General features: G+C 39.7%; 1 protein-coding gene across 1 annotated transcript in view; it reads right to left on the reverse strand.

Annotated features, from left to right (window-relative positions):
- Positions 1–16,223, reverse strand: part of PREX2 (phosphatidylinositol-3,4,5-trisphosphate dependent Rac exchange factor 2) — a 185,725-nt gene that overhangs the window by 124,762 nt on the left and 44,740 nt on the right. Inside the window, exons 3-7 of the mRNA XM_032995111.2 lie at positions 10,618–10,689; positions 10,421–10,543; positions 8,466–8,570; positions 5,606–5,707; positions 903–1,064 (exon numbers count right to left, since the gene is read on the reverse strand). Of these exons, the coding sequence (XP_032851002.1) occupies positions 903–1,064; positions 5,606–5,707; positions 8,466–8,570; positions 10,421–10,543; positions 10,618–10,689 (564 nt within the window). The remainder of the gene's footprint in view (positions 1–902; positions 1,065–5,605; positions 5,708–8,465; positions 8,571–10,420; positions 10,544–10,617; positions 10,690–16,223) is intronic.

Below are 16,223 nucleotides of genomic sequence, written 5' to 3' on the forward strand. Positions count from 1 at the left end.
GCAGCTCTCTTATGAAGAGAATTAGCACATTTGAGCAAAGTATTCAGAAAGCAAATAACTACTTCCATGTTGAAATTTGTGTCTGAAAAAAACCTGTATATTATAATCAAAATGGACTTTAAAGAACAAAAAGTTTACATTTCTGACTTTACATTTCTTTTACTGGGACTTGGCTTGTGTTTCCCTCCCACCTTCATGAGGACAGCTCAGACATTTCAATATAAAACACCTAAGGCAATTTAGAGATACCCTCATATCTACATCTATCTTTCTGTATAAACTAATTATAGTGCTCAAAATAATATGAAAGGAAGATTTTGGTGCTACAAGTACTTGACCTAGTTTTTATGTAGGGGAAAGGATGGCTCTTCAGGTTTCTATCGAAAACACTAACTTGGAAATTGACCTATGGTTTCTTCACAAAACTAAAGCACTGAAACCATTCCATTTACAAACTATTAAAAAAAAAATAAAATAAAATAAAATAAAAGGTCTTATACAGATTCTATTGAACACTTCTATGTTAGTTTAGCTGAGCCAATAGCTCAGGACTACATAGAAGCTGACAAAAACTTGTGGACTCAGTGATTAATCAATAATAAAGAAGTAAAATTAGGATTTAGAGATGTGTATGGTGAACACATACATGTTGATGTAAATGATCCATATTCTAAGTCAAATACTAAACATTTGCCCTCTTTCCTGGAAGTCTGCTATTTTATACAGCGGTGCTCAGTCATGGACAACACTTAATGTACAGAGTTGATCCCAAATAAAAGCTGCAATTTCACAGAATTGAGCAGTTGACAGTACCTCAGGATCACAACAACAGTGAAATACTTGCTTGTTGAAAACTGTTACTCCCTCCTCAATACACAAAGCGACAAATAATATTACAGTACCTCCCATCCTTCAACATGAGACTGCCATTCTTCCAAAAACTCTAATTTTTCCATTTGTCTCTTGGCCTCATTTATGTTGGAACAGACAGCTTTCATGGCCTGGAGGGCTTCCATTAGTGCTGCATAGTCACTGTGCTTCCTCGGAGTCCGCTTCAGTAACTCCTATTTAAACATTTAAAAAGAAGAAAAAAAGAAACCTGTCTTTGATCCCTAAATGTATATTACAGGAGGCTTAAATCAACTAGGATACAAAATAAAAAAAGTTGCCAGACTTCTCTTTTACTAGGTAGAAAAGTAATAAACCCTCCATCATTGTGTCCTAGTAAGATGCTAGAACTCAGAGAAATAAACTACTAACAGTAAAAATAATCACTACTTCAGCAAGAGTTTACATTTCGGCTACTTTCTCCCCCCAACAAAATTTCTTCATGTTGAGCTTTGGTTTACTGAGGTTTGGGTTTGTTTTTTTGTTTGTTTTTTTTTTGGGGGGGGGGGGGGCTGGAGGTGTTGGGGGAGCAGGTAGGGATTTATATTCCACAGGATGGAACTGTTCAACAGCAAGGATACTAAGTCTGCTTAAAAGTGTTAGTTTACTCAGGGCAAAATGAACACCTGCCTTGACTGCAACTCAGGGCAAAACCCATGTTCCTTTAGCTCCATACTATTGTTTAATCTCATGCAATACACCAGAGCATTGAACAATAGCTTCAGTGACTCACTGTTTTCATATGGCTACTGGTAAGGCAGCCATACCAAAAAACAAAAGTGGAGTTCCCGGTATTCATTTGAGATTTCCCATCTCGAACTACCAACTACCCATCAGAGATGGAATGGAAGGATACAGGCTCTTCAGGAGGGACAGGCAGGGGAGATGAGGAGGGGCTGCCGCCCTCTATGTCAGTGACCAGCTGGAGTGCCTGGAGCTCTGCCTGGGGATGGATGAGGAGCTGACTGAGAGCTTATGGGTCAGGATTAAAGCGAGGGACAAGTAACATTATAGTGGGATTCTGCTACAGGCCACCTAATCAGGAAGACTGAGTGGATGAGGCCCTCTATAGACAGATAGGAGCGGTCTCATGTTCACAAGCCCTGGTCCTCATGGGGGACTTCAACCACCCCAGTATCTGTTGGAGGGACAACACAGCAGGGCATAAGCAATCCAAGAGGTTCCTGGGATGCATTGATGATAACTTCCTTCTCCAAGTGATAGAGGAGCCACTGAGGAGAGATGCTGTGATGGACCTTGTTCTCACCAGCAAGGAGGGGCTGGTGGGGAGTGTGAAGCTCAAGGGCAGCAGTGGCTGCACTGACCATGAAATGGTGGAGTTCAAGATCCTTAAGGCAGTGAGGAGGGTGCACAGCAAGCTTGCTGCCCTCGACTTCAGGAGAGCAGACTTAGGCCTCTTTGGGGATCTGCTTGGCAGAGTACCACAGGATAAATCTCTGGAGGGAGGAGGAGCCCAAGAAAGCTGGTTAATATTCAAGGTTCACCTCTTCCAAGCTCAGGAGTGAAGCATCCCAACAAAGAAGTCAGGCAAAAATGCCAGGAGGCCTGCATGCATGAACAATTTGCTCATGGACATGCTCCAGCACAAAAAGGAAGCCTACAGAGGGTGGAAGCAAGGACAGGTAACCTAGAAGGAATACAGAGAAACTGTCTGAGCAGCCAGGGATCAGGTTAGTAAGGCCAAAGCCTTGATAGAAATAAATCTGTCCAGGGACATCAAGGGCAACAAGAAAAGCTTCTTTAGGTACGTCAGTGATAAAAGGAAGACTAGGGAAAATGTGGGCCCTCTCCAGAAGGATATGGGAGATCTGGTTACCCGGGACATGGAAAAGGCTGAAGTACTCAACTTTTTTGCCTCATTCTTCACCAGCAAGTACTCCAGCCACACCGCTCAAGTCACAGAAGACAAAGACAAGAACTGGGAGAGTGAAGAACTGCCCACTGTAGGAGATCAGGTTTAAGACCATCTAAGGAACCTAAAGGTGCACAAGTCCATGGGACCTGAGGAGATGCATCTGTGGGTCCTCAGGGAACAGGCGGATAAAGCAGCTAAGCCATTAGCCGTCATATTTGAGAAGTTGTGGCAGTCCAGTGAAGTTCCCACTGACTGGAAAAAGAGGAAACATAACCCTCATTTTTAAAAAGGGGAAAAAAGAAGACCCAGGGATATACAGGCCAGTCAGTCTCGCCTCTGTGTCCAGCAAGATCAGGGAGCAGATCTTCCTGGAAAATACAATAGGTCACAAGGGAAATAAGGAGGTGACTGGTGACAGCCAACATGGCTTCACTGAGGGCAAATCACATCTGATGAATTTGGCGGCCTTCTATGACAGGGAAGTGTTGGTGGATAAGGGAAGAGCAACTGATGTCATCTACCTGGACTTGTGCAAAGCATGTGACGCTGTCCCACATGACATCCTTGTCTCTAAATCAGAGAGATATGGATTTTACAGATGGACCATTTGGTGGATAAGGAATTGGCTGGATGGTCACACTCAGAGAGTTGTGCTCAACTGCTCGATGTCCAAGTGGAGAGCAGTGACGAGTGGCGCTCCTCAGGGGTCAGTATTGGGACCAGCGCTGTTTAACATCTTTGTTGGTGACACGGACAGCGGGACTGAGTGCACCCTCAGCAAGTTTGCCGACAACACCGAGCTGTGTGGCGCAGTCAACACACTGGAGGGAAGGGATGCCACCCAGAGGGACCTGGACAGGCTTGAGAGGTGGGCCTGCTCAAACCTCATGAAATGCAACAAGGCCAAGTGCAAGGTCCTGCAAATGGGTTGGGGCAATCCCGTGCACAAATACAGGCTGGGTGGAAAATGGATTGAGAGCAGCCCTACAGAGAAGGATTTGGGAGTGCTAGTTTAGTAGAAGCCCAACATGACTTGACAATGTGCATTTGCAGGCCACAAAGCCAACTGTATCCTGGGCTGCATCAAGAGAAGTGTGGCCAGCAGGTCAAGGGAGTTGATTCTCTCCCTCTACTCCGCTCTCATGAGAGACCACTTGGAGTACTGTGCCAAGCTCTGGGGACCCCAACATAAGAAGGACATGGATCTGCTCGAGCAGGTCCAGAGGAGGCCACAAAGATGATCAGAGCTCTGGAGCACCTCTCCTATGAGGACAGGCTGAGAGAGTTGGGGTTTTTCAGCCTGGAGAACAGAAGACTCCAGGGAGACGTTATAGCAGTGTTCCAGTACTTAAAGTGGACCTACAGGAAAGATGGGGAAGGACTTTTTACAAGGGCATGTAGTAACAGGACAGGGGTAACAGTTTTAACCTGAAAGAGGGTAGATTTAGATTAGATGTAAGGAAGAAATTCTTCCCTTTGTGAGTGCTGAGGCGCTGGCCCAGGGTGCCCAGAGCAGCTGTGGCTGCCCCCTCCCTGGAAGGGTTCAAGACCAGGTTGGACGGGGCTGGGAGCACCCTGGGCTGGGGGAAGGGGGCCCTGCATGGGGCAGGGGGGTTGGAACTAGATCATCTTTAGAGCCCCTTCCAACCCAAACCATTCAATGATTTACATCTGGACTGACTATGGACCGCCTTAAGTGCATACCCTGACTGAAGCATGGGTACATTCCTCTGGAGCCCTAACCCTTCTGCAACCACACCCTGTATTTAAATTTAACAGAAATATTCATTTAATTTCCCCTAGAGTAATTCATTCGTCATTTCCCCCTATTTTCTCTGTAGATCCGTCATTAAACATAATATAAAAATAATTTTTAAATAGGCCAAAGGAACTGTAAAGCAGCAGATATCTGGGATGACTCAAACCTCATTGCAATTATTATTTTCTTTAACTTGTTTTAAAAACATTTAGTTTTTACTTGTTTACTTAGAAGTAAACATGTTTACTTTTAGGGTTTTATGTCAGTGTAATGAAATGCATATTCCTCGTAATTGGCAACATTTCAGATCTAAACTCACACACACATTGTGAAAAATACTGTTCAATAATCAAGTTTCAAGTAGCTTCCAGATCGGAATCTGCTCTGGATTCTCCCTCATGGTTTGGAACAACAGACAGTATTAGACGTTAATTTGTTGAGCAAAAATTTGTTTTAAATATTTATTTTCCTGATGATTGTATTATTTTATTTCCTAACATGGAAAAATTTCAGTAACTCAGAGGTTTGAATACCTAATGGTTATATAGCACATTTAACATTTTTCATTAAGTTTTAAGTTGCACCAGTAAGGTAAGAATAAACATACACATGTGCATAGAACCATCTACAGCATCTTACTGTTAACTCTACCGTTTTTCTTACAAATCATTTTCATACATACTTTTTATTTACAGTTTGCTGATGGCAAATTAGAATCATCAAACATGTAACTAATGAACTCTGCTATCCCAAGCATTTTAAGCAAGGGCATGGTCAAACCCATCTGAAATCAGTCTCATTGAAGTCCCTTAAATGGCTCACTTCCATTCAACAATGGAGAGGCAACATTACAACTAGATGTAGAAGGAAGCTAATCATCTTGACCCAGCCAAACTCCTCAGTTCTTTTAATACTGATGTCACAAGACTTGTCACTAGCTTTAATGAGAACCAGTCTGAGTCCAATATCTAATAAAGAGATTATTCACTGTGTAGAGAGATTGTTCCTGCAGTTCGGAAATATGCTTAGCAACCAGTTTTATATAGAAAGTATAAACTCCTAAATAAAAAACTTGTAAGTACCTTCAAAAGAAGGGGATACTTGCATATTCTCTGTATCGGCGTTACTAGATATCCCTCCAATGGTACGTCTGTGTTCTTGCGTCCTCCAAGGAGCATGCAATTCTAGAGTATGAACAATTTAACAAATTAAAAAAATCTGGAGAAAATGATCAGAAATAAAGAATCGGGCATATGTACACAGCAATACTGGCTAAGTTATGTATAAATTATATATATATATATATTTAATGTGGGAGAACTGTCAAAAGAACAGGTTTGAACACATGCACAGGCAGGTACATTGACTATCATACATGACAAAGAAGGCACAATGGCATTATGCAGGTATCTCCCCCAGGTACCTTTTTCATTCAGTCTGATTAAGAGAGGGATTTTTTTAAGGTTTAAACATAAAAGACAGTAAATAAAAAGCTGAAAATATACTCTCATACTTCAAGAAACAAAAATAAAAGTACTTCAGAGTGACCCCTATAGGTGCTGTTGCTACCAAAAGGTGTGTTTACAATATTAAGTAATATCAAAGATGGTTTGAAAGGTTTGAACGTGGTCACCCTAATACACATCCCAAAAAAAAGGTCTTCTGTTTACATATTTCTATATTTAAATGTGATGTGCAATTAATAAAAATATCCTTAGTCATGGGCTGAAGAACATGTAAATTTTGACAAGACATTCAACTATGGATGCAGAGAATACATGAAATATTGAGTGGAAACATCCATGAAAAAGCAGCTGAGAGAGAAAGAGAGGAAAGAATAAGGGTTATTTGGGATAACAAAGTATGCAAGGGACATTACAGCAAATATTTGGAATTGCTGGAATTAAAGTGTAAGTACATAAAGACCTAAAGTAATGATGAAAATTATTTTATGGAGAGATCCAAAGGAATCATGATGCAATGGTAAGAGATAATCTACAGCTTCAAAGAGCAAGATGTCTAAACCGAGGACACTAAACAGAAGTAGTTTAACACAGCCAGATGGTATGTTGACTCAGGCCACAAATCTGGATGCAGGCACACTGTTGATGGAACAGAGGCTACACAACTGGGTGGCTGCTCCACTCAGCATGTAACTCAAAACATACCTACCCCATAACCAGTGCTTCTATGGGGATCTCTAAGCCCACCCTGAAGTCTCTGCTTTTTGTACTCATGGTTAACCGGTTTCTGTCTTATCCTAAAGGACTTCGCTTAACTTGACAACAAAAAAACCTCACTGATAAAGACCAAGCATGACTGTCCCTATACTTAAAAGCTCAGAAGTCTGGTTTCAGCTCCTGATTATTTATAGATAATCACATCTCTAATGACATGAACTCTTCTGTCTGGCTACAAGGCTTCAATTGTACTTTCAAATCGTACAGTCAGATCTCCTGTTCTCTAGGTTAGACTGCTGCCACTTCTTCCACAGACATGTCCTGAATTTATGAGTAACCCACAGAAGACGTGAAAGCCCTATGCATGCACCCAGGACTACATGACACTGCACACTTGGCTTCCTTTCTCACAAAACAAGCTCTTTGCAATCCTGCTCCAGAGTATTTTGGTTTTTGTCTCTGTAGTCAGCATTCATCCCTTATTCTTGAGTCTGGCCATGCTGCTCCAAATACAAGAACCATGTGTGTGAAGCTCCTCAATCTGGGGCAAGGTGAAGGATACTGTGCCAACCACTGAGGAAAAACAGAACAACTTTGAAGCTGTTTTCAACCATGAATGGAACACTGCTGAATAAGAGACTCTTAGCAAAAAGGCGGATGGCACTTCATGTCACCCAGTACCCCCCTACAATAAGGAAATTCCCACACTGCTCATTAACTTGGCTGTAAGTAAATGCAGCTAGGAAGAAAGTCTGATCCAGTAACTTTCAAAAATTTTGTGAGCTGAGATAGAACAACTTTACCAAGAACTCTGTCAACATCAGTAGTGAAAGCCTACTGCATGTTAAAAATAATCAATAAGATTAAATAAAATTTGTGATACTGCCAGCATTGGCATCATCTTTTTTTTTTTTTTTAAACCATATTTGTGATGCTTTGCTGGTAGTGTCATTTTAGCTCCAGTCCCAAAATGCAATAATCAGATCTGATCACTCTGAAATTTGATATAAAATCCATGAACACCTTCTCAGGTATTTAAGTTCCAATATAATGGGCCCCACATTTCAAAGCTGACCTTGTTATCACAGGACACCATGAAAGACAACACAAAAATCATTCCACACTGAATCCTTCTTTTAACAACTAATGTTAGCTATTAGGAAACTCAGTATTTAGATGGAAACTGGTTTTGCTGCAGGAAAATCATGAGGATTGTCATACTTAACGTTTTAAAAACCCTCCCTATTTGTCTTATAAAGTGAAAGACTTTATAAGTGTAGCTGTTTATTTTGACCTCAGATTAAAGTCAGCATTTAAAATCAGGACGGTTACTCTATGATCCATAACAACACATTTTTCTGCCTGGCACAGCTGTTGCTACAGTACCAGAACATGGACCTTCTCTTCAGAAGTTCTGATGAGTCCTTCAGCTTCCTTTCTATAACTTCTTTCCCTGTCCTTCCTTACATATCTTACCCGATTCTTGTTACTTTCTACAGACACGGCTGGATTTAAATCCTTGTCTTTTGGCCAGCAATCTCAAGGCACACTGTCTAATGCTGTATTACACACAGATCCAAGTGCAGCAGTGAAAATATGATGTACACAACCCCTTCCTCTAGAAACACCACCCCATCTGGAACTGCCTGCTAACTGCTTGCAAGTGTGCTTGTAGTTGTTACGTGGTGGAAGTGACAGTGCTAACAATTCACTGCCCGGTCAAAAAATATTAAGTTAGAACACCAGTTCAAAGTTTATTTACCAAAAGAAACGTCCGCACTGTTCTTATTTTGTTAAGGTCAAGCAGAACTTTCTGTGCCTTCTCGTGGTTACTGCAGTATTCGTCATAGATACGGAATTTCTCTTTCTGCAGAAACAAAGAAATACATTGTTCCTCACTTGCCATTTTGATTTATTTTAAAAAATTAATAAAACATGAAATGAACACTTTTCAAAGCTGAATAGTTAATATAATCTTCGTTGTGGAAGGTCAGCTCTCTCTTCCTTTTCTTATTTGAGGTCCAGCTTCAAATGAGAATTATGAACAGTCTGGAAGCATCACTTGGGAATTTCGATCACAGAATCATAGAATGCCAGGTTGGGAGGGACTTCAAGGATCATCTGATCCAACCTTTCTTGGCAAAAGCACAGTCTAGACAAGGTGGCACAGCACCCTATACAGCTGAATCCTAAAAGTGTCTAATACTGGGTAATCCACCACATCCCTGGAGAGATTATTCCAATGGTTGATTGTTCCCATGGTAAAAAATTTTCCACTCGAGTCCAACCAGAATCTCCCTAGGATTAACTTGTACCCATTACCCCTCAGCTTTTCCATGTGACTCCTTGTAAAAAGGCAGTCTCCATCTTCTCCACCCTTTAAATGGTGATAAAGTCTCCCTTAAGCTTTCTTTTCTGGAGGCTGAACAAACCCAGTTCTCTCAGCCTTTCCCCATGTGGCAGGCTTCCCAGCCCTGTGATCATTTTGTGGCCCCCCTCTGTACCCTCTCCACATCATTTTTGTATAGCGGGGACCAAAACTGGACACAGGATTCCAGGTGTGGCCTGCCAAGCTCTGAGTAGAGAGGGATAATGACGTCTTTGTCTCTGCTGGTGACGCCCTTGCTGATGCAGCCCAGCACCCTGTTGGCTCTCCTTGCCGCCGCAGCACACTGCTCACGCGTATTGAGCTCGTTGTCCACCAGGACCCCCAGGTCCCTTTCCCCAGAGCCGCTCCCCAGCCTGTGCTGCACTCCTGGATTATGTTTTCCCCAAGTGCAAGACCTTACATTTGTCTTTGTTGAACTTCATAAGGTTTTGCTGAAAAATTTCAGAAGCTGGACTATCACAAAATCACAGGATTAAAAAAAAACAGGAAGAAAATGCACAATGAGTTACTTGTTTGCTGACATCATTAACTATTATGTCTGCAAACACGGGTTTGTGAATATGATCCATACTTCTGCAGTCAAAAACTGATGTTACTCAAGTTCTGTAAAATGTTTCCACATACCATTAGCAATTTTCTCCTCCCACAATGAATAAACAAAGATTTAACAAACAAATGGGACTCTAACCAGAGACAACAGCGAAACCTGGATTTTTTGTTAGGTCTACAATTGAAAGCAAACTAACTTGTCCTGATTTTGCAGAGCTCTGTAACATGGACGTCCTTGTTTTGCTCCAACAGGAAAAGTAATACTATTGGAAAACAATTACTACAAGACATACAAATATATTTGTGGAGGTACTGCTGTTGTGAAAAGTAAAATATCTTCACAGTCCAGAACCATGGAGATATTTTACCCAGCATATGCAATTGTTTGTTAAATATTCACATTTTTGCCTAGCATCAAAGTCGAATAAAAATGAAGCACATTATTAATTTTGATGTTTCATGCAACCCTGATCCTTGTACCTCGATCTCACGTATTGGCACCAGCCTCGCCCACACTGCATGACTCAGTTTGTCAGCCTGGGCTAATTTGGTGAATATAAAAATGATGAGACAACAAAAGTTTGTCCGTTTCATATGTTCTTTCTTCATTCTCCTCCCCTCTCTTTTTTTTTTTTTTTGGAAATGACAACAACCAAGAGATGACCTCAAAGTACTCTACATTATGCAATCATCATATTTTGTCCTCATGACCATGTAATTAATAAAGACAGCTGATAAAGGAAAAAAGTTAAATAAGGCTGTAATAAAAGATAGCATACATAATGAAGGAAGCAGGTTCCAACTTCATGCTGCGCATTAGGTTCTGGCTGCAAGCACTCCTCCACCAGGGACAGGAAGTTTTTGTGAACTGCAAGAATATCTTCAATATTTGAAAACAACATCTGCAAAAGAATAAAACATACATAAATAAAACATCAGATACAAACCAGAAGAAATACGCAATTAGGAGACTAACCTTAACTGTTTCTTCTGTGACATTTTTATCCACTTTGGCTGTAGCACATTGGATCATTCGATGGAGGAAAGCCTGCATGAAATAAGAAAAATAAGGAAAAAGTTATTTTAGGAAGACTTGAACAACTTTTGGCATTTTATGCTTATATTTTTTTTTCCCAAATTTCTTATGCTTTGGATATAGACTCACATCAGAATATTATTCAGAATCTAAAGGAAGTATTTTATTTATAAAGCATTTATTAGCTCTGTTATCCTAACATGATATAAAACCCTATCTACATAGTGTTAAAAAGAGTTAAACGGTGAAATATTCATGAAGCCGAGAAACTGAACATTCTCTGAAGTATCACTTCCACCCTGCACTCATACTACAATCAAGACCAAAATGAGTCATTTGAAAATCTCGCTCTAGCACTTTACAAATTGACTATAAAGCAAGCCGAAATAAGCCACTAATTTCTAAATTAAAACTAGTTGTGAGACAGCATTATGAAATGTAACTTTTACCATAGTAACCACAAGTAAGATTTCTGATGTATTAATAATCAAACCTACCGTAAAAGTAAATTGGCTTAAACAACAGTTAGCTGCACCTGGTTTTGTTTTAATGAAAATATTCACTCTTCCCCCACCAAGAACCTCATCCTTGGGGATCAAATGAGAATTTAGTAATACCACTAATGAAATACCGAAAGAGTAAGTTTTCTCATGTTTCACATTCAAGAAGTGGAAACAACAAGAAGAAGAGATGTACAGTAAATCATTCCAAACAAAAGAAATCACATTTCAGGTACAAAGGATATAATTAATTTTCATTAATTCATTCCATTACAAAGACTTGGGTATGTTCGGAAAATATCTACACTGTAAAATAAAATCTTACATTGATAATTCTTCACACAGACACGCATATTCTTTAGTCATTAAAAACTGGCACCACAAGTGCCCAAATGTCATGTCTTTCATAACCATTTAGCTCCAAGTCACTGTGCATTGTACACTGTACACAAACTCATCTAAATTCTGGCGTGGTGCAAATTCCATAAAAGAGGCAATAAATAACCCCTGTGTGGAAGGATAGCAGTCACAGCATCCCTTTTTTCCCTCTGCTGGGATTCAAAAATTTTCATTCCCAAGCAGTGATCCTTTCTCTGCTGAAGAGAACTATGTAACTGGCATTACACGTTTTTATTACTAAAGAGACAAATCTAGTTATGCAGGACTTAAACAGAATTAAGTTTGGAATATTGCTAGCGTATTGTATGTTTCATATCGTTCTCTACAGCGATGTAGATTTTCTATTTCTTTAAACCCCTCTTTTTCCTAACCATTGGTCCATTCTTTTTAATGTTTAATTGATGGTAAAAAATGCCATTAATTCATTTGCAGCAGTTAACTGTCAGTGGATGACAGCCCTTTATATCCCTCCTTGCTACAAATATCCACAGGGGTTATGGCAAATTTGCTGTGCACATCGCCTGTACAGTGTACAACCAATCCCACACAGCATGAAAGCCTGTTTAAACTGTATGACTCTAAATTAATGTTCGAAAGTAAAACCAGCCAACGGTATTAAATATACTTTAGAATTGAGAGGAGAAAAAAAAAAAATCCCAAGAAATACCTCTGAACCCCATGTCTATTTTTACTACTGTAATCTCTTTCTGTTCACAGTATTTCCCCATAGACCAAACACACCACTCAGCTGCACTCAAGTTATCCCAGAAGATCTTCATTTCCTGTAACTGTGAAGGAAGGTGAACACTCAGTTGGCTGAAGGCGAAACTGAGGATGATCTGGAAGCTGGGGCATTAGTTATTCTCGAGTGATTCAAGACACTCATCGAGAGTCATGAGGTCGAGTACACATCAGCTGCAATAAACAGAGTTTTCCGAGCAGCACTGTCCCAGACCCCACATCTGCAGAGGTTATCAGAAACTGAATCCAGGAAAATCCAAACTCTCTGTCAGAACCCAGGCACAAGTCACTAATTAAGTTAGAGAGGCCTGGGATGACTTCAATCCTTTCCAGAAACTTAGTGCAAGCCCATATGTTGTGTTGCCGTACTCACACTGCAGGGTTAGTGTAGTCACAATGCCAGTTTTTCCTAAAGATTTGCCAACTGCTGTCCCTATCAATGAAGATTTGTTTCCTGAAAAAAAAAATAGTGTCCCTATGTCTCACACATCAATGGATGTGACCATTTGAATCTTTCAAGGCACTTACATGAGACCACTACAAAGCCACACATACCTCAAAATAATTGGAATAATCGCATGTTTTCTATAAGAGTGGTATAAGAGAATTCAGAGGAATGCAGATAGGGATGGAGGTGCCTACCTCCATCCACCTGCCACCAAGACCCTATCTTTGGTGGACTTCACCCACTGCAGATTGAGTAGTGATGCAAAGTAGTGATGAAACCCAGGTTTCCATGATGCAGATGCCCTTACTGACTCCCTAGAACACAGAGACACCACGGACTCCATACACACAACACCTCTGCTCTGAGACTTTGCTACAGAGAACAGACAGATGTCATCAGGCAGGAGGATGGAAAAGTAATTCCTTCTGTTACAGTGTAAAATAACCTTAATCTAGCACTGTGACAATGGAAAAAGAAATGTCTCTGAACTTACATGAACACACGGTAAGTCTGAGAGAGAGATTACTATTCAAAAGACTCCATAATTATTTGAACATCAGCTGAGGACAAGCAAGAACAGTTCTTGAAAAATTAGTAAATAAAGAAAAAGCAGGTCATTTGTAGACACAGCTTTAAGGGGGACCCTAACACATAAATAACAGACCTTAAAAGGAAAATGTGTAAGGATGCCCTGAAACTACTCAGGATATGACAGCTGCTGATCTAACAGAAAAAAGTTTATAGAAACTTTGAAGATAACACTACATAAGCTATTACTAACCATAAAACAAACACACCTGTAAAAAAAGAAAAATAAAATGGATATCTTATCCAACTCATAATTCACTAAAAAACTGGACACACAGAAGTCAGAAGCTCCTCTGAAATAGCACTGAGTGGTTTTCAAAAATTCTTCCACAACTTCAGGTCTGTTGCTCAAAATCCAGACTCATTACTGAGCACCACGTTACATGAAGGAGCAAACCATCACAAGTTGCAAGGACAGCTAAATAGCCCCTGCTCCTGGACTGAGCAAACAACTGTAGCAATTAATTGGTATACATGATTCCCATGCTCATCAAAAAAACCTAAGCCACCAAAGCAAAAAATCAGCTCAAACTTAATGCAATTTCATTTATCACGCACACATGTCAGTAAATCATGACTCATCTTTGTTTCCTGAAGTATACTGCACATCTTGCTGAGGTTACTTCAGGGTTCATCTACATTAGCATAGGTGTTTCTTAGCACAACATCAAGCACAGAGAATAACACGTATCTTAGTGCACTCCAGGATTCCGGACCTTTGTCACCTAAACAGTGATCATCAACTTTCTCAAAGCTTTTCAAGTGGATTCCAGACTTTCTCTTAACTTCAATTCTTAGTTTCCTCAAGTAACAGCCAAGCCATATGGTTTAAACATAACATAATTTTCCAAATTTTCACCTTGTGCTACCAGCATTGTTGCTACATTGCTGTAGTACAGGGATTCACCCTTGGAGCACTGCAAATGGAGAACCACGGCTCCTGGCGCTCTCAGACAGCCAGACTCTTGCCGATTTCCTGAATTCAGAGTTAAAAGATATCTCTGTGAAATATTTCAGAGGAGAGAGCTGGCTGGGTACCATAAAGAGCAGTCTAAATTTAAAAGATCAGATGAATAAGAAAGATAAAAGAAAGGATGATTGATATTTGCATTTTAAAAAATAAATAATCCAGGTTTGTTTGCCAGCTTTTAGAACTATGTAAAACTGTCATTCTAGGAATATCTTTGAGTCACTCAGATTGCTACAGCCCCTGCCACCACAAAGTTTGAAATTAAAATTACAAATCTTAACTTTATTAACACAAAATGGCATCTAACTGATCAGTGTATAGCTGCTTTAGAGAAGAAGAATTGCCCCAAAATGCTGAGAAAATTCTAAATATGAAGAGGCACATCTTTAGAAGTTTGAGCAAAATGTGGGATACCAACTGAGCCTTTTGGAATAAGGGGGCAGCTACACATAAAATATATAAGATAACAGTTTAAGACTAAAGTTCCCTAACTTCCCTTGGGTTCTACTTGGGCACAGAAAAACTATTTCAGGCTATGACTCAAGGTCTTTGTACCATGCTGTTAAGGAGGAGGGTAATTCACCTCTACCTTTGAGAAATGCTGAAAAGAATTACACAGAATATTTGGAGAAGATTCCATACTAACAGTATCAAAGAAGACAACTACATCCTTTTTTCATGACTGTGTATTTATTACCTGCAAAGTATTTTCCATACTTTTTGTACTATTCCCTGTTCTAACTCTTCTACCCTTTGCCTGACACTGCTATAACACACTATAGGAAACACAGCGACTGAAAATTCAAACATAAAGACTAAAAATCCAAATTCAAAGAATTATAAAAGAATCTGTTCATTATGCCAAATAAACAGTAATGTGTTTGCCTGTCTGTTGATCTGCTGCCATTTTGCAAGGCAGCATGTTTCACAGAGAACACACACTGAGTTCCTGTTATGGAGATTTTACTTCTGGTCTTATCAAAATAAGAGTAGCGTTGTTAGGTTGATTGGTGAGGGTTTTTTTCCTCCATAGTTGCTGTCTGTGCTGTTGGGAAAAAAACAACAACAAAAAAAAAAAAAAAAAAAAAACACAAAAAAAAACACCACAACACAAACCCCACCACTGCTACAGATAGCGCAAGGAGCTGCCAACAGCATAAATGACTTCTCTGACATCTGGAATTAAATCAGGGAAGACAAAGAAGTCTGCCTGCAGAAAATTCCCAGGGCACAAAGTTTTTACCTTCTCAACAGATAAGAAGTTAAGTCCTGAAATTATGTCAGAGCACTGGGACCACAAAATATAGGTAGCTATTTTTCTAAAAAGCAGTCATCCTACTTTTGTGAGCCCAGAAAGAAATATTCTTTTTTGTTTGAAAAAATAATTAAAGAAAAAGTTACTTACTTTTTCCCCTCAGACTTCTTTTAACATTCTTTCTACCCTTAAGTCTATACTGTCATAAACAGAACCAAGGTGGACTGCAACAACATATGTATTTTTAGTAAGGTAATTTCCTATATATTTTCACTTTAGGAAAACCAGTTCAAGTGAGGTGCCCAATCTATTATATTGAAGCCTGCTGATTATGGCTAGCAAGATGTTTTGTACATTAAAACTGAATAAAATTTTATTTTGCACACTCTGAAAAGACAAAATCCTAAAAGAAACCCACAACAAGGAAAATGTTCATATACTACAGTTTTTATGTGTCTATGATAATAGGCTTATCTTCACAAATGTAGATACACAAAGCAGAAATACTTGTGGGTTATTTGTTTCCTCTTTCCATTCTCAGTGTATCTATAGGCATCTGGATGGTAGAAAATATTTTGCTCTTTTCCCAACACTCCAAGTGATCCTAGAGTTCATGAAGACCTATATTGGGGAAGAAAACTGCTC

This window comes from Tyto alba, unplaced genomic scaffold (genome assembly GCF_018691265.1).
Source record: "Tyto alba isolate M040663 unplaced genomic scaffold, T.alba_DEE_v4.0 Super-Scaffold_9, whole genome shotgun sequence".
In the NCBI taxonomy this organism is placed as follows: domain Eukaryota; kingdom Metazoa; phylum Chordata; class Aves; order Strigiformes; family Tytonidae; genus Tyto; species Tyto alba.